Here is a 26407-nt window from a genome sequence, read left to right on the forward strand (position 1 = left end):
TCAGCTATTTTGGATATTATGTATTAAAGATGTCCCATCTTCCCCCACCCTACTATATATTTAAATGTTCTCTGGTGCATATGTGATATAAACAACGTACAGTCTACCTTAATAATAAATCAACCACAAAAAACTGAACACAAAGCCTTTATATAGATATAAATATATAACCACCAAAATTTACGCAACAATTGCAGCTGCTTTTGTTGGTTTACTGGCTTTGCAAAATAAAAAAAGTCCCAATGTGGTGTGAGCAGAAACATCTCATCCATCGTCCCCCCATTACTGTCATATCTATGCGACTTAAACTCACCGTAAATATGCGACCTTTGACCTCCGTTTTGACCCCTGACCCCTAAGGGCGAAGGTTAATCCTCTCTTGGCGCTTTCGCTTCATGATTGTTGACAAAAGAGATCATTTTAAGTATTGGTCACTTTTTGGGGTATTTTTATCCGAATTTTTGCGAGACCGGTGGCATTTTCGCGGCGTCTTTGGATCTTTATTGTAAGAAGTAGATACAGGTCGGGGAACCTGTAAGTAAGGAGTTCTTCTTGAACCACTTTTCTTCCAATTAAATTTTGATTTGTTTAATTAACTTCTTGTGAGCTAACTTTGATTATATTGTCATTTTAGCACGACGTTTTTATTTGACACTTTTAGTCACGTTATTTACGGTCAAAACATTCTCTGGGCCTGTTTGCGATAAACAAAAATTAAAAAACGAAATTCATAACACCCTACACAGCAAACGCTGAAACGTTTTTATAAATTATTATTAATTAGTAAAACTTTCTCGGCGCACCTGAGCCCTTTTAATAGCGGTTCAATATTTGCCGATCAGAGAGTTTTGAGAAATCGGTATAAGCATCAAACAAGGTACCAGGTCGTGTCGTTTTGATATAAATTGCCGCTAACCGACTCAAGTGAAATATATAATTAAAGTTGAGTCAGGAAACCTAAATTACACTCGCGTACAAGTTAGCAACGTAAGGCGTAACATTATTGTCATTATTACTCGAACTTAATTGTCGATTTTGAATTAGTAATTATGATGTCACAAACCATATTATGATGTGATAGTTAGGAAATTATTACTCAACAATGGATGATTGTCACGTAACAATCACCTGAAACAAAGCATGATATTGTTTAATTGTCTACACCACAATTTCCTTTGTTACGACACAAAAGAAAGACAATCTAGTAACAAATTGTTTGTGACGTATCAATGTCCATTATTCGTTCACTTTACACTTCACTTGTTTCACAATTAACTGACAAATAGGTTTGTGGTTAAACAACTACGTAACAATACTTTTCGTGTACAAACAATCCCCATTATTAGATAGGGAAGAGTAACAATCAGCCACCCATTGTGTAGAAACCACAGCCTAAGTGTCAGTTATTTCCTCCCCTGTTATAACGAACCTCCTGAGCTTTCTATCAACTCTCGTTTGTAACTGTTCGCGTGATAAGCGACGTACAGTGTGCCGTTTTAAAAAAATTAGGGGAAAACACAAAGAGTATACTAGCTCGTTATAAAAGTTGCCAAACAGTGTACAGTTTGTAAAACAAGCGTCAAACTGTTTACCACCTCAAGTTATACGTCACCATTGTTTATGACATCATTAACATACTTTATGACGTATACAGGAGGTTGGTTGTGACATGATGTTGGGATCTGGATTACGCGAAGATCGATGTCGTGAGTGTGGGGGGGATGGTTCATCTTGTTACCACGCAACCGGGATATTTTCAACCTCCGGGTTACGTAAAGGTGAGTGACGTGAACCATACATTATGACGTAACAGGCTATGACGTATTAGACTGTTACGTAATATGCTACATTATAATATACAATAGGTACAAAGACGTAATACGTTATGACGTAATATTGACCTATGTCGTGCGGAATAAGCCTACCACAACATACGTCTCAACATTTGGGTCAACGGAGTTCTAACGTCTAATTGTCACACACATAATAGTATAGCGGTAAGATAAATACCGTTAGCGCATTATACCCATGTTTCCTAATCGTGTCCAGAACCTTAAGACAAACGCTGTTTAAATGTAGTTTAACAGTTAATTCCCATCTCTTGGTTGTTTTAATCAATATGAACTTTGATAATGTGATCGAAGAGATGAATAATTCATGGTTTATATTTAGACGTGTGGTGGAGCCCGTGTTACTGTATATGGTATCCATAGAAAACGTGGCGAGACAACAGGCTATGTTTACCAGTCTGTATTGTCTTTACCCAACATTCCACCCTAAATCTAACACCTTTATATAAGAATACACGAAACGCTACCGACTATAGAGCAACACAAGTCGATTCCAACTAATTGTGTATCAATAGGAGATATATTGTGCCAATAACTAGCGAGATCGGTCTCTCTTTAAGTATAGTAGGATAAGATGGGACACCTCCCATTTGGTAGTAAACAACGAAAATTCAAAGAATTATAAAATCGTATTCTCACGACTCCCATCCGTTGTTAATTGTTCAGAACATGATCAGGATATTTTGATAATACGTGCTCAAGGTGTCCCACCTTACCCTACAGTACTATACATTCGAATACGAGATGAGAAAAGTCCATTAATATGAATAATAGATCAGAGTTAGATTCATAGAACACATTACATCAGTTATCCTTTTACAAGCAGATGTCTGGGTCGTGGTTTAAATCCCCCCCCCCCCCATTATAGCTTAATACCCAGATAACAATCTTACCCCCTGCGCTTTAATTATACACCAGCAATGTGTTTAGCGCACCTGCCTCTAGTCTGGAGATTACTTGTCCAGTGGCCCTTATGGGTTGTCTAAATTGTCAGCCGTACATTACAAAAATCCAAGAAAATGAAACACAAACCGTAAAAAAGTATAAAACAGAACACCCGTGCTATAACGACTGTCATTTTCCACTACCCAAGGATAAATAAGTTGTACTCATTCAATCATCCACAAAGTTACATACAAAGTAACTCGTAAGTGGGCACGAGGTGTATGAAACAGAACACCCGTGTTATAATGACTTTTGTTGCTCTACCATGCGAGGATAAACAAGTTACATTCATTCATTTACAGTAGATAAACAATTAACAACTTTTTAAACGCAGGTTACACTGTTGCTGTTGCAATACCAGCTGGAGCCACAAACATAGAAATCTTAGAAAGCTCACCCTCCAGGAATTATTTAGGTGAGTCACGTGGTTCGATGACGTAGGTATGACGTAACAGTGAGGTTTCAGCATTACGAGACGATTCGGGCAACTACGCACTGAACGGCGGATGGAAGATCGAGCGCTCTCGTACACTCCAAGTGGCGGGAACTGTTGTGCATTACCTTAGACGACCGCGTCGCATGAGGGCGCCAGAGAAACTAACTGCTCTGGGACCAACTTTGAGGAAATTGTTTGTAGATGTGAGTTGATATGGTTTTATCAAATGTGGACTTTAATTTCAATTTGATAATTTGTATTCCATAACGGCAAACGATTAACCTTATGAGGTGTGGACTTTAATTTCAATTTGATAATTTGTATTCCATAACCGCAAATAATTCACAGTTAAAGGTCGAGTCTGGTTTAAATCTCTGGTCCCTGTCGTATCTCATCCGTATACAAAAAAAAATGTTACCTTACCTTCATTTTTAATCCTTTATTAACTTGTAATAAATTCCGCGAATCTGACCCTGATCTGATGTTCATGTAGTTGAACGATTCTTGTATAGTAAAGTACAGTAATGATCTGGTGCTACGGAAACGTAACCAACAAAAATCAAGTCCAAATAACGTAGTAATAGAGAAATATATTTCTCTTTTACTAGTAGTGATGGGACTTGATTTTTGTTGTTTACGTTTTTGTAGCACCAGATCATTTATTTTTGAAGCCCATTATTTTAGCGCTAATATTTATAAGTCTTATATTTTGCTTAAGGTGATCGTGCAAGAGCGAAACAAGGAGATATCTTACAGTTATTATCTTCCGCATGGGGTCGCTGGTGCAATAGCGGATGTGACGTCATGGAGAGCTGGAAATTGGAGCTCGTGTAGCGTAGAATGCGGGGAAGGTGGGTCGGTGGTTGTAGAAGTTATGCGGGTTTGCTGTGGCATATACGAAATAAAATTGACAGGATAAATTTTATAAATTTGTTCCTAATCTAGCGCTTTTGGTGTTGGGCGATTCTTGTAACTTTTTGTAAATATTTCACTCGCTACATCGTCTCGCCTTATTGCTTTCCGGTGTTTTAACTCCTGCCGCACGCGCAGAGTAATTAACGCTGTTATTTCGTGTGTTGCACGTAGTTACAAGTTTAGTTAGCTGGTATACAGCAGTATAGTTACTTCAGCAAAGCGTTTGCTGTAAGCTGCCACTGTGGGTGCTTCGCGGGTTAAGCGTTGAATGCAAACTAAATAGTAATATGATAAATTCTACATGTTCCAGATATGGCGCTTATAAAGTCGGCAATTTCCGTAATAAAATATTTATAAACTCAATCCCGGCCCAGGTGTTCAAAGAAGGCGGGTGCGTTGCTATAGAAACGGTATCCTTGTGAGGTCACATGTTTGTGACGTGAGGTCAAAGCCCCTCGTTCGTCGTCGATGTACATTACCATGTGTTCCAAGGTATGTATAATGAATGTAACTTGTTTATCCTGGCGTGGCCGGGAAACGACAATCGTTATAACGTTCGTGTTTTGTTTCATACACCTTGTGCCACAGTTACCATGGATGTAACGTTGTGAATGATACCATTTGGAATTTTAATGATATGGCTGAAATTTTGAATGTAACGCCTTCATTAACAAATAAATATTGTTACGTCATAGATGGTTGACCGGAAGTTGGGGTGAATGCAGTCAACCGTGCATCGGTGGGGTGAAGACACGTGATGTCAGATGCGTTCAAGGCGAAAGGTATGGGATTAGGGGAAGTACCCATTAGTGACCATTATATAATGTATGGGAATTCCATTAATTATCGCACCCCGATTATTTTACTCTAGTCTAGTGTTGTCTACACGTTTTTTTCAGAACCTGTTTCTTTTTTTTAAAAGCTTCGTGGCTACTACAGATTTGTGCGTCACTATCCATATCCAAATATTATTTTTTTGTTGGTATGCCCCTTTAGGCATAAAGACTTGCCCAAGAACAGATACTAGGATAGGTGGCAATATTGTGCCACGAATTGATTGTTTTATTTTTACCACTTTTCTATTCGTAAGACGAATAAATAAAGTATAAGTAATATTATGATGTAAAAACAGTAACACAGTTCAACATTACTTTTGCTTTAACTTCATGATTTTAGGTTAATAATCGATGACGTACATTGTTCCAACGTCACAGCGAAACCAGCCAATCAGGAGGCTTGTATGGAGATGCCGTGCCCCGATTGGACAGTGGGAACTTGGTCAGAGGTAGAAACAGTTTAATTGGTTAGATGTTTTTTCGTAAAGATTTTAAAAACGGCATTTTGCTAATACGATAATTTCAACGAAATTGATACAGTAGCTTTTGCACGCAACAGAGTAAAGAGGTTTTTAACGTTACGGTGTTTGGGAACGCGGCGACATATATGTGTCTTTCTCTTACCGAAAAGAATTCGAACCATTGACTTTTAGTGTCAAGTAACACATAGTTTCTTTGTGGTAATGAGCCAACTCTGGATTAATTACCCTATATTGCCCATATATCGTGCCACCCAGTAGTAGGACCTCGTCCATTTTTAGGGTAACACCTATGTTTATCATGGAACAGAAATCGAGTGTTGTATTTATGGTGACTATGGTGTAAGGTTGGGGTCTTATAGCGGGCATGTCAGGGCAACTGAGATTTGGAACAGAGTTGACCCCTTACCCCAACATTGTATATGCACATTCTATTCTATATGAGTGAGGTCCTACAGTGAGGCACGCCACATGTGATCTGGGATTTATGCCAGAGTTGGCCCATTATCACAAAAACACTGTTGACCCAATAATGCACCAAAGTATTTGTGGTGAAATTGGTGTGAAACCTGAATCTTGTGTTTGCAGTGTTCTGCTGAATGCGGAAAAGGAATGCAGAAACGGCGTGTTGTGTGTTCAGTGTTGCACAACGATGAAAATGAAGAGGTATCCGCCCATCTCTGTAATGGTGAGAAGCCGCCAACTGTGCAACACTGCTCAAATTCTGCATGCGAGGCTTCCTGGTTCTCCGGTACGTATTTCAGTGTTTCCGGTTGTTTTTTTTATTATTTTTAATGGGAAACACTGCAGGGAGTTGGACCAGATGTACGTCATCATGTGGCGAGGGAAGACACACACGTCACGTGATGTGTTTGTCGGAAGTGACGTATTTGCCTGTAAGAGATGAAGATTGTGACGAAACAGGGAAACCCCATGTTGTGGAACCCTGCAATCTTGGTTCGTGTCCAGGTATGTCACGTGGTCACTGATGCGACCACCATTGTGGTCGTATATATATTTCGCAAGCCACATGCTCCAATCCACAGTGGTCTATTATAGGTAGTCTAAGCTGGCAGCCTCAAACAGAAAAGATATTCATCCCTCAAGTTACATACGTGGTAAATGTTAAGCTGACACGAGGTGTATGAAGCAAAACACTCGTGTATAACGATTGTAGTTTTCCAACAACGCAAGGCCAAATAAATTACATACATTCACTCAGTCGTATCTTTAAATCTATATTTCCAGGAACTTCCATCATCGATTGTCACGTCACTGAGTTCGGTTGTTGCCCTGACAACAAAACGCCATCTAGCGGAGAAGATATGCAAGGATGTCCAAGGTATCTTATGAAATGTTTTTTTAATATAATATTTCATAAAGAAACTGTGGGTTTATAATAAAACTTGTTAAAGATACTTTCTCTTCATAAAAAGGTTAATTTCTGAAGCTTGTTTTGGTGTAAAAAAAACGGCGTAATACAAAAGATTCAATCATTTGTTATGCTCTGTTTGATCGTCAGTATTAACGATCAAACTTTAATCCCATTTTCCCATCGATTTGTACGATCTCATAGGAATCAAAATAACATTATATTACGTCAACAGACGAGGCCAAACCTGCAGGAACACAAGATATGGTTGTTGCAAGAATGGTTATCACGCTGCTACTGGTCCTAACCATTATGGCTGTGCAGAGTATGGTACGTTGTTCGTGTTTTTCGATGGTTGTTTGTTACGTAACATTTAAACTGCACAGATGTTTGTTACGTCACACCTGATCGCGGCAGTCTTTGTGACGCATGGGTGTCGCGATGGTTCTTTAACCCTTCAACGTCACAATGCGAACACTTCTGGTATGGCGGTTGCCATGGCAACATGAACAGATACGTCAGCAAGGCGGAATGCAAAGCTGTTTGTGACGTCAGCCAGGACAAGGACAATGGTAATTGTGACGAACTGTTTAAGTTATTTTGTTTTTGAAATGAGAGTATTGTATCCACGCGTGGCGGGCAACGACAGTCGTTATAACACGGGTGTTACATTTTATACATGTCATGTTAGCCTACGAGTTACCATGTATTTAACTTTGTACGAGATTACTTATTTAAATCTTTTAAATGATCGTATGACAAAGAAATTAGACAACCATTATATTTAATAGTGTTTTTGCAGTTGCTTCTACTACAACAAGAACAACAACTGTCCCAACAACAATAAGAACAACAACCGAATCTACAACAACAACAACATTAACTACAACAACAACAACAAACGTTCCCACCACAACAAGAAGAACTCTTGTCTTCTTGTCAGACTCTACGTCACAAACTCCACCAGAAGTAATTTCTCGCTTTCCGCTACATGTCGCCAAAGAGGCATTTCATTCAAACATTCGAACCCGAGCTCCTGAGACAATGGAAAGTTTCGCTTCATCACTACGGAGATCGAAGCCCGATCTCTGCTCTCTACCGCCAACACGCGGACCGTGTTTTGGGCGTTTTGAGCGATGGTTCTACGACCAATTGGATCATTCATGTAAAAGCTTCGCATTCGGTGGATGCGCGGGGAATGAAAACAACTTTCGAAACAGAAAACTTTGTGAGAACGTTTGCAAAAATGTGGAAGCAACTACTGCAAGAGGTAAGACTATATGGTTCATGTTTGAACACGGACATGATATGTCTGGTGTTCCAAAAGGCCTTCTTTTTATAACTCGACAGTATAAGCGTGAGATGCATTAATACGCCATTTGTGTGTTTGGTATACGCCATATGTGTGTTTGGTTTATAAAAAGTCATTCACTGTTCAGGACGAAAAGATAAGTTAGCTTAACAAATTGCGTAAAATAAGCATTACGTTATAGACATGTATTGTAGCTTCCCTGGGTGTCGAGGTGTAACTGGAAAACTATGGCCCAGATCTAGGATTCCATGGGGTGGCAACTTGTAAGATCTCACCCACGTATAGAACAGAATAATGTAGTCACGTATTCAAATTTCTCAGAACCTTCGAAATGCGAAAGGGATCGAGTTCTCGCTGTTTTCACCGGACGTAGAAGGGTCGGTTGCGATCCATCCGGTGCCTACAGCGCCCTCCAGTGTGTGAATGACGTCACGAGTTCGTCGTGTTGGTGTGTTGACCCAGTTAGTGGTCGAGAAATAATTGGATCGAAACGACATGGTATCGCACCGGATTGTAAGTAAACATTGTGTATTAATGAAGTTTTCGTTTGTATGTAAATGAGGTTTACGTTTGTATGCAAATGAGGTTTACGTTTGTATGTAAATAAGGTTTACGTTTGTATGTAAATAAGGTTTACATTTGTATGTAAATGAGGTTTACGTTTGTATGTAAATGAGATGCAAAATTTTTTTTTTAATCTTTATCGTTAAATGGGGTAAACATTGAGTGAAAACTGGGATTTTATTCCTTATTGTTAAAAGGACTCGTTGCTAGTAAATGGCGCATTTTGTTTGGCGTTTTGTTATTTTATTGGGTGTTTATATTTATATTTTGTTGGTAATACCAGTGCGTTGCTCATTCATTCAAATACTGAACGTTGTTTTGTGATTATTTTAATGCGAGCTGCCCTATATATATGTATGGTAGGGTGGAGATAGATGGGACACGTTTAGCACATAATATCCAAATATTCTAATTATGTTTTAAACAAATAACAACGGTCCATGGGAGTCGTGAGCATACGGTTTTATAAATCTTTGAATGTTCTTTGTTTACTACCAAATGAGTCGAGACATTAGAATAAACTGGTGTCCCATGTTTCCCCACCCTGCTATATTATTCATTACAATGTACAAAGTACAGAGTATTCCGTTTCATGCCTTTCTTAATGCTGTACAATATTTACGTAGGTGAAAATCTATCAGTGACGTCACGCCCTCCTTGTGACCGAAAAAGTGCGCACTCTAGCGGTGACCAGCCTTGCAAGGGTAAGTAAACGATTACTGTGGTTAAGTTTTTGGTTACGTTTATATCAAATAAAATCAAGTTTAAAAAATCAAGTTAAAAATTAAAAAAAAAATTAATTAAAATTACAAATTGAGTAAATGTTGTTTACTTGCCAATTGTATAAAGTCTCCATGTTAAAAGTGCAGAGCAATGAATAGTATTGTATTTTATTTTCCTGGCTTGGCTTTATGTAGCAACAATTTGTACGTAACAGATACCTAAGAACATTCTATCTAGTAAATGCACACTGATCTAATAATAACATTGCAGATTACCTACGCATCCGTTCGAGCCACACATCGATACGAGTGAAACTAAACGGCCCGGCCAGGCTACCTTGCCACGCTGAGGGTTTCCCGGAACCTCATGTTTACTGGTTAAGAAATGGTAGACGAATCAACTTTAACAGGACAAGGTAAATGCATGGCAAGTCTCACAAGTCACAATGCATTGGATAAGATGCCTGTAGTTTATGGTCGTTATAGTTGAATCATGGTTGGCGCTTTTCATTAACTAAGAGGTTACGAGTTCGAGACTCGACGCTGTCACTGTTGTGGGCGCGTGTTTTTGGACTGGACAATTAACTAACTACAATTTTTCTAAGCCAAGTCGTCCTTTACGGGTTGTTCAAATTGTCAGCCGTACGCAATAATTACCCACAAAGTTACATTCGTGATAGCATAAGGGGGCACAACGGGCATGAAACAGAGCACCCGCGTTATGACGACTGTTGTTTTCCCCGCCATGCGAGTTAGGTTACATTTATTGTTTATTTCAAGTTCTGAAATAAGTCAAGACCCGTTCGATCATTCGATTATCTTCGTGAGCGTTCGTCGTGAAGATACCGGAAGTTACGTATGTGTCGCAACAAACGGTGTGTCACGTGATATAAGGAAGAAAGTTCGGTTGATCCTTACTGGTATGTGACGTCACAATAAAAACTTATATTAACGTCATTTTTTTAATGAAATGGTTTTTGGTTTTTGTTTCCTAAGGACACAAACGTAATTGTGACGTTTTAATACAGATCGTCGAGTTCGTTTCCGTGTGCGACCGACAAACGTCACTGTGACGTCAGGGCGTCAAGTAAAATTACGTTGTCGAATTCGAGGAGGTTCGGCAAAGGTTACGTGGTTAAAAAACGGTCGACCGCTCACGAGAGGTAATTATAAAAATAACATATAATACCTTGTAAAATAAAACGTTTAATTACGTCACAGATAATCATTACGTCATCAAGCCATGGGGTGATCTTCGAATATATCGGTCACGGGTTAACGATTCTGGTAATTATACTTGTTTGGTCAACACTGCGGATCTCAACGCAACGGCAAAAGTTACAGTGTTGCCAAGTAAGTTACATCTCATGCTCACTGTCGAGATATAACATGGGTGTATTCTTATACACCAGACACACATGGTGTATTCATACACATCATGCTCGCTGTCGATTTATGACCTATTAACACTTAATCTTATTTATAGAAGTCACAACGTCACGTAGTCCGATGACGCAAGCAACAACTGTTGCTACGGTAACCCCGCAATGTCGGGACTTTCCCCGTTATGCAAACTGTCGTTTAGTATCAGCTGCTGGTATGTGTCGTCACTATAGCAAGTATTGTTGCGTCACATGCTACAAGAGACGAAGATCGAAGGATTTTGAAAACCTTTCATGACCTAGGGGGATTACCCTAAAGCGTTACCGACAATGACACTCACTGCTAATGTTCTTAATAGTGTTTTTATATTTATGTTATTTTTGCAGGTTCGCCAGTTCTTTTATTCTGTTCAAACTTTGTGTTCTCATCTTATATCATTCAATATCTCTCTACCTTTTATTTAAAGCCACAAAAATCTCAAAACTCAATCAGTTTGTTCGCCCGCTAGCGGTTGGTTTTTATTTTTTTACCATACTCAAGGTGGCGCCACACACCCGTCGATAATCTTCCTATTCAGCATAAACTTCGTTTTTTTGTGTTCCCGATTTGATTCGTAAAATATAATTTCTATGAAACTGATGTGACGTCATCTGTCAATCACCAAAAGAAAGAACAAATTTTCACAGTTAAAACTGCCGTCCGTTGAATCAGACTGTAGGAAAGTTTCGTGTTAGCTATACATTGTAACTGTTAAGTGAAACAGGATTGCAAGTTTCTTGTTACAGAGTACAGAAGGTTTAGAAAAGTACACAGAACTTAAGTGATTGGAATATTATCGGATTTAAGGTAACTGTATAGAATAACTTGTTAGAGATACATTGTTGTTAACTATTCATATTTCGCGCACCGACTGTTTCGCCTCCACGCACTTACCCCTACCGCCACCCAACGGATCGTCTACTGCAATTTAAATTTTATTCTTGCGAGAAGAGCGCGCCATCTTTATCGGCATCCAGTACTACTTGCATTTTGCACCAAATGCGCAACGTTTAAATGCACCGTTTAATTTCATGAAATAAACATATTATTAGCCACCCTTCAGACAAACTGCGCACTTCCACATTACATGCTGTTTTCACAGTCGCAAATGGCGTTCCACATTAAGCAACTCGCAAGCTAAACCGGATAAATCTTAATCATGTACACGCACAAGTTTTACTTTCATGTATCGACACCGACGGGTAAATGTTCTTGCGAGAATTTTGGCCGCCAATCGAGGCCAACTAATACTATATAGTAGGGTGGGGGAAGATGGGACACCTTTAACACATAATTTTCGAATATCCTGATCGTGTTAAAGAATTAACAACGGTCTATGGGAGTCGTGAGGATACAGTTTTATAATTCTTTGAATGTTCTTTGTTTACTACCAAATGGGACGAGAAAACAAAATGAAAAGGTGTCCCGTCTCCCCCCACCCTTTTATACATAAAAATAGCCGGGTGGAAAAGAGCGGAGACGAGTTTAATGGCAACCGTATGAAACCACCGTTTTACGGCGCTTCAAGGTAACACTGAAAGTGGTAACCTTTGCTATAAACAACCGAATTTTCACAAAATGACCGACAGATCTTTTTCTTACAAATCTTTATTACAAAGTAACAACAAAAATATAAAAATAAATTCCCCCACGATGAGCTGAATATTTAATTAAACAGATGAGTCGTTGAAAGATCAAATACATGACGCCTGGTAGCAGAAGTAACAGAATATTTGAAAATTTGTTCTCTGTGAATTAAACTTCTTCCTCTACGTTTGAATCGACCACTAACACTTCACGATTCTCGTACGTCCAGAACCCATTGAGATCGATCAGGATATTGGTGACTGTTTCACCCTGTCCGCTGTTAATCAAATCCTGGGGAAAATTGAGATAATTAGAAGCTAGTTTAGTTCCCACCCACAAGGATATAAATAATCAAACCAACCAAAAGTCATGTCTGCTTATCCACACACTGCAATAGCTTCAGCAACTCGACTGCTGGCATGGGAGTGGCAACCATGGATAAGTTACTCAAGTTCCCACTAATGAGGATATAAATAACCAAACCAACCAAAAGTCATGTCTGCTTATCCACACACTGTAATAGCTTCAGCAACTCGACTGTGGGCATGAAAGTGGCAACCATAAATAAGTCACCCAAGTTCCCACCCACAAGGATATAAATGACCAAACCAACCAAAAGTCATGTTTGCTTATCCACACACTACAATAGCTTCATCAACTCAACTGTGGGTATGGAAGTGACAACCATGAATAAGTCACTCAAGTTCCCACTCATGAGGATATAAATAACCAAACCAACCAAAAGTCATGTTTGCTTATCCACACACTACAATTGCTTCATCAACTCAACTGTGGGCATGGGAGTGGCAACCATAAATAAGTCACCCAAGTTCCCACCCACAAGGATATAAATGACCAAACCAACCAAAAGTCATGTTTGCTTATCCACACACTACAATTGCTTCATCAACTCAACTGTGGGCATGGAAGTGACAACCATGAATAAGTCACCCTTTACCTGTAATGTTATTTTGAGTGGATCTTCTGGCTTGACCATGTCGAATATTTCGTCTTTTACATCGGCAAAGCTCACGGGTTCCTGACCATGTCGTTTCATCATGTCCTGTGTGTGAGGGACGAATGAATTAAACGAAATTTATTTACATTCGCAAGGCAGGGCAAGGACGGTCGCTATAACATGGGTATTCGGTTTATACACCCTTTACACAACTGTTTGTCCATCGCTAAAGACGATTTATCTATGATAAGTTGCTAATTCCTTGTGTATGAATACAATCTTGGGTGTTTGGTGTATAAGACACCCACGTTATAACTCAGCAGTGAGCATAATATGTATGAACACACTACCTGTATAGATCTAAAGAAATAGTTGAGAGCAAATACATTGAGATATCCACGATTCTGAACATCGAGAAGCTTAAACAAATATTGCAAAGCAGCTGCCTCCTTCCTGTTCTCCATCGCCAGAACAAAATCAAGGTAAGTTTTATAATCCATCTCCCCATCGTATGTGAGACACTCCTGGGGGTGAGCTTGTTAAACAGGGGGTACAAGGTTCAAAACTCAGTAAAAACAGACACCATTGTTTTTACTTTATAGCAGTTAAAACCTATTTTTCTTAACTATAGTTGTTTTAATATTTGCACACAAAGGGCACTGAACAGCTTGGATGTTAGTATGAGTTATATATTTAATCACGCATAGCGTACAACAGGATAATTAGTTATTTATAGATAATTCCCAACTTACTTGGAACACGCGATCAAGAAAAACTTCTGTCAGTGTTCCAGTTCCATACCTGCATGAAAATAGTGTGTTCCATATTATCTAGGTTGATAGGAAGCATTTTTATATAGACCAAAGAAGCCCATTACAAAATTACTTTACACTGGCAAGCAACTAGTTTTGGATATGTCGGTTTACTGTTACTTCTGCTACCAGGCATAATGTACATAATCTTTCAACAGGTCATCTGGTAAAAAAATAACGAAGTGTTTTTCAGACGTTTGTCCGCCATCCGAATTGCATTACAGATTGGTTGTGGATAATTTATCAGTAAACATAAAAACATCGCTACCTTGCTAATTCTTCCTTGCTTAACATCCCATTGTGATCTTTATCCAGGTTAAGGTACTGCCCATACACACGGAGCGCTGATGGAGCGGAAAACCAATTGGCTTCCTGTGACTCCTTGGATAACTCCTCATCTCGGAGCTCGAGTAGGTCATCCAGGAACCCGCAAGCCAGAATGTCAAGGATCCGTATCTTCCCTGTCCTCAGAGGATCAAGGAAGAAGAAGAACTTCCGCACGCCTGTGCAAACATAGAAGGAGTAAAATGATCTTTCTAATCCATCGAGCTGGGGAAGAGTAGGGATCAGCTCAAGAATGTAGTTTTCGAGATCTGATTCTCGAAGATAGCCCTGCCCAGCTACATCGTACAAACTGAGACCGATTCTAGTTTGATGGAGCCACACCTTGAAACATGAACAAAACATTAATTTTTATTCATCTCTATGAAAACAGCAGTAAAGTTAAAATTAAGGTCAAATAAATTAATATAATTTTTATTTAAGGGTTTTTAATTTAGAAAACTTATTAGGGTCACTGCCCACTGGGTTGAGGGAATTAAAGTTAAGTATCTTGCCCACATATTGTAGCAGCGATAGCGTTGGGTCTCGAACCCCTGTCTTCTGGGCTAGAGGCAGACCTGCCAACACAGGTTCCACTGATGATCAATATCGCAATGATACAACTTACCTTCCTCATTACATAGTTGAAGAACTGTAAGATGGAGATTCTTCCAAGAGGGTCACGCTGGTTTAACTTAGCAAAGATGAGAGGGGTGAAGAAAGGTTTGCATTTATCGCTTGCTTTATCCTTAACAATTAAGAAGTCTTTGTAATTTATCATTTGTTCTTCTCCAACGGGGGGTGTGTGATGCTTATCGAGCAACATCCAAAGATTTTGTAATTCCTCGTTATCGAGTAACTCCCTGCTCTTCCTCTGAAGGAAAACTGCTCTGGATTCTTCTCTTAACTTTTGGAGCAAGACTTCATCATCATTGGGCAACCTGTGCGATTAAAGTAGGGTACGATAAACGTGAGGGTGAGAACTTGGGACATCGCTGATACAGTTGTAGGCAGTCGCTATTAGGATTGACCCAATGTGATGCAACTAGTGGACAGTAAGTTTGGAAAACATAGGATAAATAGCGTTTTTATACATTGAATTGAACCCACTACCATGTAGTTATGCAGAACATGTACCAGCCCTTTAACCACAGAGCCACCAAGTCCACGACTGCAAACGTTTCTAAAAACCGTCTTTTCTTTAGTCACTTACCGATAATAGAATCGTGGAATTTGTTTGTACGATTTTGTTGTTTTTTCGCTCTCGCCTTTCCATTTGTTATAAAACTCGTGAAACAATTTATTTTCTTCGTCTTTTTTCTCCTGTTCAGTTTTATCTTTGGAAGACCCGGGATTCTTTTCGAGCGCTGCTTTTAGTTGACTTTTTAGATCCATGTTTTGAAATTAATTTTTAAATCGAAAAAAATCCCCGTTGATGCGTGTGTTCACTCAGGCGTAAAGTCATGAAAATAATATATATTATTTTTACGGAAAAATTGGTTTAATAAACATTTTATGATAAAAAAAGTTAAACTACGTTCTATCAGATGTCTACATAAGAATTCGGCATAATAGTGGCCGTAATATATTCGCAATCTTTCTATTTCTTTAAAAGATCGAGAACTTTCGATATTCAGTTGTCACTAAAATACGACAAGCTTCAGACGCGAATCTGTTTGTCACGTGTTTTTGTTTTCGGAACAAAATTAAAAACATGGTGCGTGAAATTATTACTCTGCAAAACGGTCGCTACTCTAATTTTGTTGGCACCCATTTCTGGAATATACAAGAATCTTCGTTCGAATATAGCGGCGATTCTTCTCAGCCAGAAATAGAGCACGATGTTCTGTTTAGAGAAGGCAAGAACTTGTTGCGAGAAGTAACTTACACCCCAAGACTCGTTGTCATCGATTTGAAGTCGAATCTTGGATGTCTGCCCCTGGAAGGAACCTTATACCCAACACCAGCACATCAAAATGGAGGCAGTGGTGAGTTTTTGAAAAAATATTGACGAAAATTTAAATTTTGTTTTTTTAATCAATATAAATATTTTTTCGTGATTTTTATTGTGGACCAAATGCAAATGTAAAATGATTTGTTCAAACAATTGGCCTTCTTTTTAAATTTGCTGTCTTCCTGTTTTTGTTTTTACTAATTTGGACACATAAACATTGGGTTGGTAAGGTTATGAAAATACTGTGGGGTAATATGGGACACTTTTAGCACGTAATAATCTACCATTAAGATCGTGATTTAACCAATCGACAACGGTGTATGGGAGTTGTCAGGATACGGTTTTATAATTCTATGAATGTTTTCTTGTTTACTACCAAATTGAACGAGAATAAAGTATAATGAAAAGGTGTCCCATCTTCCCCCATCCTACTATATATTATACCCCTAAGTTTGTAACAATGTTTGTCGTTTATTCATGTCTGGTTTCATATAAACAAAGCAGAGATGTGGTGTTGCAGGCATGGAGGGCTGTTACCTATTTTATTAATAATATATAATAGTAAGCAAACATATATTTCTATGTATAATATATATTAAATAAAAACAACCTAAGTGAGATCTTTTTAATCAATAAAAACATAGCAATGTGCATAGGAAGTATACTGAAAGTGTACATTGCCTGTATATTATCAACCATTGCGTGTGTAACATGTGCATTGCGTAACAGTAACAACATCATAGTCTCATAGACACACTTGCATTAATAAGTGCCGTCTATAATTCTGCTTTACCAACTGTAATCTCAAAATCTCAGTAATTGTAATCTCAAAATCTCAGTAAAACTTTGTCAATTAATTTAAGAAATCCCAACCTGGGGGGATGGTGTTGAAGTTGTTGAAGCTTCAAGGAGCAAAAAGAATGAGTTTATTAAAGATTTGGAATTAGAAGAACAGAAATATTACCAAGCAACAAACGGAGTGGAAAAGTCAAATGAAAAAAATGAAAAACAAATAAAAGCGAAAACCTACAAACTTGAAGATAAAGTAAAAACTTGGTCGGATTTTAAACGACTTCATTTTCACCCACGAAGCATCCTAACGCTAAACGAGGAAGATGATTCGTTCACTTCATGGTCGGGGGGGTTCGAACATGGGAAATATATATCTTACCAAGTTGAAGACCTTGTTAGGGTTTATGCTGAGGAATGCGACAACATGCAAGGTTTCCAAGTGATGTCGGATGTAAATAACGGCTTTGGGGGGGTTCTAACTTCGTTGATGGAATATTTATCTGATGAGTTTCGTGGAAAGGGTTTGGTTGTCTACCCCATGCTGCCTGTGAGAAATGAGAAAACTGCACCTAAAGTGAGAAGTTCGAGCCTCGCAACTTTATTATCATTGTCAGAATCTTTAAAATTGTCAACTCTTGTTGCTCCAATGTCGCTCAACTCTGATATTTTTCGACAAAACCCTCGAAAACGGGAATTTCCGAGGCTAATATACGATGCAACTTGTGACTACCACACTAGTTCCATCTTGGCTACGGCGCTTGAGAGTATAACTCGTGTTCATCGGTGTCACACTGATCCCCAATCTTTATCCAATATATCACAACAACTATCTATTGGAAGCCAAAAACTTGTTAGCACTGGAGCTGCAATACCGATCCCATTTTCATCAAACTACAGTTGTTTGCCTGACATGCTGTGCGACCATCTGGATAAATCATTATGGACCTCGCTTACACCTTGCGTCGATGATGCTAAAAGCAAAGGAGATGTAGTTGACCGTTGTTTTTCACAATCTTTATCAATAAATGGCTTTCCACCATCAGCAGCCACTGCTTCAACCACACACCCCGAATACAACATTAGCCAAATCCACCAATGTACAAATCTAACCTCAGTGTTAAAGCTCTACCTTGAAGGAAAGTATGTTGACAGCAGTTCAGTTGTTTCTGTTCAACGAACCCCAATAAAAGTTGACACCCCTTTTCCCCAAATATTTCACTCTTCGCTGACATCTACTGGCTTCCCAAGGCAGGATTTAACCGACAAGTTTCACAATAAAAATCTGTCAGTGTTGCCCAATGGTAAATCTCCAGTGTTCAGCAACCTTGATTCTCCAGTGATGACCAATGTAGAATCTCTCCCAGTGTTGACCAATGTCATGAACTCCAATTCAATTTCTTCGTTGTTACAAAAATGTTGCACGCGAGCAAAACAACTTCACCGATCGCGCCATTGTTACACAGACAATGAGAGAGAAACGCTCGATGAAGCGATTGATTATTACATCACAATGAACGAAGAATACTCATCTTTTTTATCCGATGGTTCTGATTAAATATTTTCTCTTTATATTTTTTCCTAACTGTGCTTTGTAAATAACAACAAAGATATAAATATTGAATCCTTTTGCTTCGTGTCAATAAAAGTTCTTCATGATTTATCCACGCATGCAAAAAGTTGACAGCTTTTACAGCGGCATCGAACTTTTTAAAAGGGTATTTAGACATGAAATTCTCTGCAATAAGTCCAAACTATTAGTTTTTATGTTTACTAGTTATTGCAAATTGCAATGCAGAAAATCCCAGAGTAGACAATTTGGTGCATATGGTTATATTTATATGAGTTACTAAATAAATGCAACTTTTAATGTTTTTGTTGTGTAAGGTTAACAGTTTAAACAACCCATAGGTAACCATGAATGGTGAAGCTTTATCGCAAAATGTACTTCATCTGCAGACTGCAGCAGTTTACAATAATTAAAACTCATTTATTTGTTTGCATATATATAGCAGGTAAGGTTCAATTTTTATTTAAAAAAGATTTGCATTTCGCCCCAAAATTTTCCACCAATGAAATCGCTTGCTATTCTCCAGTGTTGCCAAACTATTATGAACATTATTAGGGGAGTTAATTAGGCAAGGGTCTCCAAGTAGTGATGGGTGGGGTGCGGCGTGGGGCAACGGTTTCTGAGGCAATTGTGGAAGTTGTGGTTGGTTGGGATGTAGGAGAGGTTCTTTTGTTACAATAGTTTTCTTGGCAGCAGGAATGACATATCCGAACCTGGGATGTAATTGGGTTATACGGGTATGTTTATGTGAATTGTTGTTTGTATATGGGAATATACATCAGCTAAACTTTTTTTTACATGTACATAACTGTTGTATAATGGTATACATTAGTTGAAGTATTCTAATACTACTAGGCTTTTCGACCAATGTTGCACATAAACAATAATATATAATCACATGTTAGCATTAAACCAAACAAATACATATATAACGCCTAAATTACCTTATTTATTTTTGCAATTAATGAATAGCATTGAGCAGGGTTGTTATACGCGTTATTTACACATGCCTTCATGTTTTTGCATCCTTGATAAACAATACGTTGACCATGGTTAATCTCAGTCTTTGTGAAACAAGAATTCTAAAAAAACAAGCAATTATGGTTGATTTGAAATGACCATAGCGCTTTAATGTAAAATAGGGTCTAAAAAAATCAATTTAAAAAAAAATGTGTTCATCCACAAAAAGTTTAAGTCTTTAGCTCACCTTATTAAAGTTGCAAGGTATTCTGTGTTGATAATTGAAATTACTTGTCAGCTTTCCTGAATAACAATACCTAGAAAAGACTTCTCTCAATTGTGAGATCATAATAAGCCAAGTAATTGTCATAATTTTCATTGCAAACCGCTATGTGTAGAATCTGAGATAAAATAAGTTTGTAAAACACCCCCTGTTACAAATTTAAACATGGCTTTTATGTGTATCTTCTAATAAAGAACATATACTAATGCTTAAAAACAGGTAGATGTGAAAACAGCCACATCAACATGCCTTTGAATATATTTTATGGACTTAATCCTTGTAGTTGGCATGTATGGTTTTAAAATGACTGTAAAAAGACATCTTCACCCACAATTCTAACCCTAACTGGGTATGCAACGTATCAAACCGAATTTTTGTGTTATATCGACTGTCGTTGCCCCGCCTTGCAAGAATAAATAATTTATTTACCCATACCTAAATAGTCTGAGTGTTAAGGTAACATGCCAAATCTGACTAAGAACCTTACCCATAGAAAATAGAAAACTACCTTTGTAATACTATGACTAAAACCCATCTTACACCACTGCTACCCATAGTCCTAGTCCTATAACCCCAACACCAGGTATCAGGTGTGAACTGAACTGAAACCGCTTGACTTGAGATCTTTATCACCTTTAGTTGTTTATTTTCATTTGCAACCTAATCAGCCAATGAAACCAAACACCCACTGTTCCGCTAAACCTGTTTAACAGCAACTTTGGGAGAATTTCAGCACAGATTATCAAAAGTTAAATCTTGTTTTGGGTAAAAATCCATTCCTTATTTGGTAATGTATAATAGCCAACAGCCAAGCTTATGTATTATGTTATATTTTATGTTTTAAAAATCATGTATGTTATGCATTTCTTTGTCAGCAGCAGTCTCATGCATCATGACCAAAAGTGATTGACTCTACTATTAAATTTTCCCTGGCATTATAACAACTGATCTTCTGGCCAAAAAATGGACATTGCACCCATGAAGACTACTGGGGTATGCAGCAAACTTTTACTAATTAATCATAATTTCTGAACTAGTTTGGTGTGTTGTATAAAATAAAGTTTTTAATTTTTAATGTGTTGTGAAAAGATTCAGAGAATCAAAGTGTGTTCTGAGCTGAAAACATATAACCTCTGTTCTATATGGATTACCTGCATTTAAATGTTTTGATTTTTAAAAACACATAATTTATGACAAATCTTTTATTCATGGTACCTCAAATAATGTGCATGAAATTCAAATACAGGTTTTATAAAACTAGAATCGGTTAGTAGTTAGTTGTATAAATGTACATTATGTCAGTTCATGGTTGGCTTAGTTTTAATGTGCATTAAATATACAGGGTTTTAGAAAAACTTTTATGGGTTAGTAGTAAATTGTATAAATGTACATTCTATCAATTGAAATGGATAAGTTTAAGATGGTTCAATGAGTTCCAAGCAGAAACAGAATCTTTTGTTTATAGTTCGGCATAAATATTTAGACAATGTTATGACACTATGATTGATTATCGTATTTGAAATAAACTATCAAAAACATCGTAAGATGAAAAGAAACATGTAATGTGTTTTAATGTATAACAAAAGTTGGCGAATACCAAGGTTTATTTATAGCAAAAGTTAACATAAAATGAGGCGATATGTGATGTACTGTTATAAATTATAACAAAAGTTTGGGTAAATTCTTAACCTGCTCCAATTTATTAGCACTTTTTGGTATTTTGACCTATTAGGATGTTCTAATTACATCTGCAAGTTTGCATCATATTTAGAAATAATATTTAAGAAATTTAACTTAGTAATAAATTTTCAGCGTGACACAATTCCTCACATAACCAAATATGGTCATAGTAAAGAGAAATGATCAATTATAGAAATTGTGGGATGTCTGAGTTTATCGAGAAACTCACTTTATTTGTTGAAATATAAACACGGTTATGACATCATAATTCCTTGTGTGTGATCACACCGTTCGATAATCTTGATTTCAAACTACCAAAAAGTTTTTTCACCTGAAAAACAATTGTTTTGTAACAATGGCACATTTCTACTATGATTTTACTCCTTGCAGATTTTTTAAGGCGAAATATTCACATACAGTTTCCCAATCAGACATTTGTTGCTTTGAATAATAGATACAACATTTGTGTGTGATTTACATTTAAATTAGATTACATCAACTCTACCAACCTTGTTTCCAAGATCTTGTACTTTATCCTGAAGCTTCTGATGTTTCACAACTCGATCATCTGGTGCTGATTCTCCTCCATGGAAATCTAATTTCTCGGCCGAGTTTTTCAGTTGTTCGCTGTAAAACATTGTGGGTGATGTTTTTATGTGTTGTTAATATATTGAGCAACTGATTAGAGACCACTGGATTGGAAAAATATTTGATAGACACCACTATGTGCACAAAACTGACAGAAAAAGTGATAAAACACAAGGGAAAAGAAATATTACGCTGTAGTCTTACAATAGAATAACACAGATTATTGTATTTTTTGGTTACAATGACAGCGTTAACTATTAAGCCACAGCGCCAGGCGCTTGCTCCCCACCCTAACTTTTACCAATATTTTTGTTTATGACTAAGCTTCTTCTTACCGAAAGTGCCTGTGCTTGGTTATCCGATTCTCAAAATGATGGAGTTCTTGCCTTACAGAAGCAAGTCCATCCTCACTAAAGTTTCCATTCCTTGCCATCTCCCACAACTCAGCTACTCGTGGTTCAATAAAATCAACTTTTTCATCTGAAGGTAAATTTCATTATCATTACGTTTTCAAAGGAATTTTGATGGGTGATTGTTTTGGTGCGGTATGATTGCCAAATCGGACAACTCATAAGTGACCATATGTGTCTTATTATAACATTTTCAAAATAACTGGAAAATTCCGTGTCTCCGTTCCTGATCTGGTGTTCACAGAGTTGGATGATTCTTATGTAAAGTAGGATCCGCTACTCTAAAGCATAATAGACACAAAGTCCAACAAACTGTATAAAAAAGATATAAATTTTCCCCCAATGGCAGTGTCAGACTCGAATTAAAAAAGGACACTATTTTTGTTTTATACTTTATTTCAAAAGAATTTTAACTTAATAGGTGATTGCTTTAGTGTTGTGTGATTGCCAAGTCAAACAACTCATAAACGACCACTGTGTAAAGGCAATTTACTTTTGACCAACGCTACATACACCCCAATGGTAGCAGCTTTGATCTTCAAACCCATACCCACTGAATCCAGGTTTAAGCAGTGATAAATATAAATGCAAATTTAATAAACATTTTCTAACATTGTAGGCCCTGGTACAACCAGTTCGTGCTATTTTGTGATGTCACGAATGGAACAATAGAGTACTGTTAGGTCATAAACATTAAACAAACAACTGGAACCATGCGTCTGTATTACATCACAATAAAACAGCTGCATAATCACATCTTGTTGAATAAAATATATTGTATAGTGACTTGGTGGGATAAATTGAACCCTTTATAAACCATGAAGAAAATTAAGTTTTTTTAACTTAAAATGGCCCCATTAAAACACAGAACAAACTAAATTATTTGACACCTAATTTAGATTTTGCTTTTTTAGTCGTCAATTCTGACCGACTTGGCTTCTGTAACAAGAAATGCACAGAAATTTAGTCGGCCGGCTAAACGTAAAAATACAACGACTAAATTTTGGTTGACTAACAAAAAAAGGGATAACCAATACCCCTGGTAATACAAATCAAGCCCATGCACATATACTATGTATGTCATACTTGCTGACCTGTTGATTTCAAAGTTACTCGATGCAAACGTTCGAAACTATTCTCAAGCTCTTGTTGAAGCTCTTCCACATATTTCTCTTTTTTCTTTTCCTCATCAGAATCAAGAAACCGCTCGACGGAATTTTCCGAAATTGCTTAAAAATCGAAATTTTACAAATTTTCAGTAAGTAAAATAAATAAAAAATTTCTCTTCCGCAGTAATAAAAATGCAAATAATATGCAACACAGAAAAAAGGAAAGTAACAGTATACCAAGTTTTAGAGGTAAATTTATTTAAAATATTAGCTTTATACTCAGAACTATGTGTTTGATTTTAGGGTAAATTTATTTTTAATTTTAGGTAAAAAATTTTAAATATATCTTTTAAAAGGTATTTCTGCTTCGATTTTAGGAACAAAAAAGCTAGTATATATATTATATAGCGACCTTTCATTTTCATACCAACTTTTGAAGTGAAAGTTATTTTAAAAAAACCTACTTTCTACTACCTAGAATTTTATATGTGATATTTGTCATAAATTTTACGTAGTATTTCTGCTCCAATTTTAACAACAAAAAAGCTAGTGCATTATAGTCTGTATATTCATTCACCTTTCATTTTTTCTAGGTCTTTATGTAAAGAGTTTAGTTCCCATATTTTATCCTCATGATGTTTGAACTCGATGAATAATTTTTCCATCTCTTCATTTTTAAACTTCTTGCTCGCTGCTGTATTCAACCATAATTTGTTTAACTGAGGATCCTGAAATAAATAATGATAATAACTTTATTTGTCTCTTCGAGTACGGTAACAAAGATTTCGAAATATTTTAAACGAAAAACAGGATATAGCTACAAAACAACAGGACTGTACATTTTGAGATTCAATCCTGTTTTGCGTTTTTTTTTGTAAAACACTTAATTAGTTTATTTATTCACATGAAAGAAATAAGTGGAAGAAAATAAGTGTGGTCGTTACACCTAGGAGACAAGCACCTACAAGGAAAATCAACAAAATATTCCATACCATACCATACAAATTTTTTTTGCATGGCTTGTGTGAATAACAGTCTCATACCGGTAAAATTCGTAATTTTTCAGCTTTGGTACAAACACATGATACCGTTATCACGTTCTATTACAGTATACTCAAATACTATTTTATAACCTGGAATGGTTGTTTTGATTTTTGTTGGCCTGTAGTGTTTTCGTCCAAGCTTCTGCTGCCAGCAAGCCCATACCTCACCATTATACCTGGCGATGTTGGTTTAGTTTTTTATGAAACTTTACAATTACATGAACATCTTTATACTGAAGCAATGTTGGGTTATTTATGTTATTTATAAAAGTTTACATTCAAAACTTTACGCACATTTTTATACTGAAACTGTACATTCTGTTACTTCTACTACCGGGCATAATGTAAATAAAAAAAACGTCTCATATATTATGAAACACATAGTGTAATTCTGACGTTTAAGCTGCACATTTATTGATAAGTTGTTGAACTACAGACAAAAAACAATTCAGAACAAGCTAGACAGTTTTGCGAAATGTCCAGGTCTTGTCCAGCTAAAGATAACAGCTAAAGATTTGCTTATTCACAAAACATACGGGTAAAATCTTCTTTCAAAACTTCCCAAATCTGGTTTTCCGCGTCAATTTGGCTGACTTTGGCGTCCATAAGTTGACGATCATGGTGTTTTAAATCAACATAGAGATCACTTAAAATCACTGAAGATAATTTCAACTGGAAGAATAAAAGGTATTTTTTAAAACTATTTAGACGTATGTATCCTCTATTTCATAAGGGTGGAATCCTGCAGCGTGGCACGCCATCTGCCCTAAGATTTAGGCAAGGATTGGTCCATTTCCCTATACATATAAAGGAACTATTTAAACAATTTATATGTACGTAAACTAGTTTTTGGCACTAGTGAAGAATCTTCTGGTACATAGCAGACAGGCTGGTGGAAAGTGTTGGTGGTTGGTGGTTAGGGGGTTAGGTGTTGATGGGTAGGGGGTTAGTGGTTATAGGGGTTAGTGGTTAAGGGGTTAGTGGTTATAGGGGTTAGTGGGTTGCAAATAAGGGGGGGAGGAAGACTCTTTACTAGCAGCGAGGATTATTCATTATTAGTGCCAAATTTTCTGTATAGCTGGCAAATTGCTGTTAAGGAAAAGTGTAATAAAAAAATTAACTTGCATGATATTTACCTTTATAGCTTTATCCCACAATTGGTTAACTTTCGCTGTTCGAAATTTTCGACTGGTTTCATTTTCGTTCATTTTGTGAACGGAGTTTTCCAACGCGAGGCAAGCAGAGACGAAAAAACAAAACAGAACAATGAACTTCATACTTAAAATAGAAAAAGGCCTGTAAAAAATACGCGGCAAGATAACAGTTGCTATTACGTACGAAAAATGTTTTTACGTTACTACAACAATATATACATTTCGTATTCGCAAATATCAGTAAAAATGTTTCAGTGTAGGGAAAGTCCCAACTTTTATATTTCGTTTTCTGCCCATGATTTGTTAATTTTTTTCATTATCTGCCCATAATTTGTT

At 37.1% G+C, this 26407-nt stretch overlaps 4 protein-coding genes across 4 annotated transcripts in view; 2 read left to right on the plus strand and 2 right to left on the minus strand.

The window, feature by feature from the left end:
• LOC100186845 (papilin-like) overlaps positions 1 to 11453 on the plus strand; it is a 20516-nt gene extending 9063 nt beyond the window's left edge. The window contains exons 6-25 of the mRNA XM_002121075.3: positions 1655 to 1778; positions 3130 to 3210; positions 3262 to 3434; positions 3950 to 4082; positions 4521 to 4638; positions 4842 to 4928; positions 5323 to 5431; positions 6050 to 6212; positions 6272 to 6430; positions 6710 to 6803; positions 7069 to 7163; positions 7220 to 7405; positions 7636 to 8103; positions 8467 to 8658; positions 9336 to 9413; positions 9703 to 9847; positions 10212 to 10351; positions 10460 to 10594; positions 10653 to 10784; positions 10918 to 11453. Of these exons, the coding sequence (XP_002121111.1) occupies positions 1655 to 1778; positions 3130 to 3210; positions 3262 to 3434; positions 3950 to 4082; positions 4521 to 4638; positions 4842 to 4928; positions 5323 to 5431; positions 6050 to 6212; positions 6272 to 6430; positions 6710 to 6803; positions 7069 to 7163; positions 7220 to 7405; positions 7636 to 8103; positions 8467 to 8658; positions 9336 to 9413; positions 9703 to 9847; positions 10212 to 10351; positions 10460 to 10594; positions 10653 to 10784; positions 10918 to 11111 (3006 nt within the window). The 3' untranslated portion in view covers positions 11112 to 11453. The remainder of the gene's footprint in view (positions 1 to 1654; positions 1779 to 3129; positions 3211 to 3261; positions 3435 to 3949; positions 4083 to 4520; positions 4639 to 4841; positions 4929 to 5322; positions 5432 to 6049; positions 6213 to 6271; positions 6431 to 6709; positions 6804 to 7068; positions 7164 to 7219; positions 7406 to 7635; positions 8104 to 8466; positions 8659 to 9335; positions 9414 to 9702; positions 9848 to 10211; positions 10352 to 10459; positions 10595 to 10652; positions 10785 to 10917) is intronic.
• Positions 11454 to 12210: 757 nt separating this feature from the next.
• Positions 12211 to 16053, minus strand: LOC100181302 (serine/threonine-protein phosphatase 2A regulatory subunit B'' subunit gamma). Its single transcript, XM_002127513.4, has 7 exons — positions 15745 to 16053; positions 15160 to 15472; positions 14479 to 14876; positions 14151 to 14199; positions 13749 to 13922; positions 13399 to 13503; positions 12211 to 12731 (listed from the first exon to the last, which is right to left on the minus strand). The coding sequence occupies exons 1-7, from the start codon at positions 15924 to 15926 to the stop codon at positions 12609 to 12611; spliced, it is 1344 nt and encodes a 447-aa protein (XP_002127549.1). The 5' UTR covers positions 15927 to 16053; the 3' UTR covers positions 12211 to 12608.
• An 81-nt stretch (positions 16054 to 16134) lies between these two features.
• LOC100183653 (protein misato homolog 1) lies at positions 16135 to 18937 on the plus strand. Its single transcript, XM_002127399.4, has 2 exons — positions 16135 to 16519; positions 17349 to 18937. Exons 1-2 carry the CDS (start codon positions 16246 to 16248, stop codon positions 18830 to 18832), a joined length of 1758 nt encoding a protein of 585 aa, XP_002127435.1. The 5' UTR covers positions 16135 to 16245; the 3' UTR covers positions 18833 to 18937.
• A 2337-nt stretch (positions 18938 to 21274) lies between these two features.
• On the minus strand, positions 21275 to 26238 carry LOC100184447 (alpha-2-macroglobulin receptor-associated protein-like). Its single transcript, XM_002127711.3, has 8 exons — positions 26054 to 26238; positions 25454 to 25589; positions 25008 to 25093; positions 24452 to 24602; positions 23860 to 23994; positions 22691 to 22835; positions 22277 to 22394; positions 21275 to 22098 (listed from the first exon to the last, which is right to left on the minus strand). Exons 1-8 carry the CDS (start codon positions 26192 to 26194, stop codon positions 22030 to 22032), a joined length of 981 nt encoding a protein of 326 aa, XP_002127747.1. The 5' UTR covers positions 26195 to 26238; the 3' UTR covers positions 21275 to 22029.
• Positions 26239 to 26407: the final 169 nt, after the last annotated feature.

The sequence above is a fragment of the Ciona intestinalis genome, chromosome 3, assembly GCF_000224145.3.
Source record: "Ciona intestinalis chromosome 3, KH, whole genome shotgun sequence".
Lineage (NCBI taxonomy): Eukaryota > Metazoa > Chordata > Ascidiacea > Phlebobranchia > Cionidae > Ciona > Ciona intestinalis.

Coding starts and splice junctions, on each gene's coding strand:
- LOC100181302 (XM_002127513.4), bottom strand. CDS start 15,926: ATGGATCTAAAAAGTCAACTAAAAGCAGCGCTCGAAAAGAATCCCGGG. Junction 14,877..15,159: donor TCAACTATGTAATGAGGAAG/GTAAGTTGTATC, acceptor TCATGTTTCAAG/GTGTGGCTCCATCAAACTAG. Junction 13,504..13,748: donor ATTTCTTTAGATCTATACAG/GTAGTGTGTTCA, acceptor CCTCACACACAG/GACATGATGAAACGACATGG.
- LOC100183653 (XM_002127399.4), top strand. CDS start 16,246: ATGGTGCGTGAAATTATTACTCTGCAAAACGGTCGCTACTCTAATTTT. Junction 16,520..17,348: donor ACATCAAAATGGAGGCAGTG/GTGAGTTTTTGA, acceptor AATTAATTTAAG/AAATCCCAACCTGGGGGGAT.
- LOC100184447 (XM_002127711.3), bottom strand. CDS start 26,194: ATGAAGTTCATTGTTCTGTTTTGTTTTTTCGTCTCTGCTTGCCTCGCG. Junction 25,094..25,453: donor TTTGAAAGAAGATTTTACCC/GTATGTTTTGTG, acceptor CAACATCGCCAG/GTATAATGGTGAGGTATGGG. Junction 22,395..22,690: donor ACCAAGCACAGGCACTTTCG/GTAAGAAGAAGC, acceptor AATGTTTTACAG/CGAACAACTGAAAAACTCGG.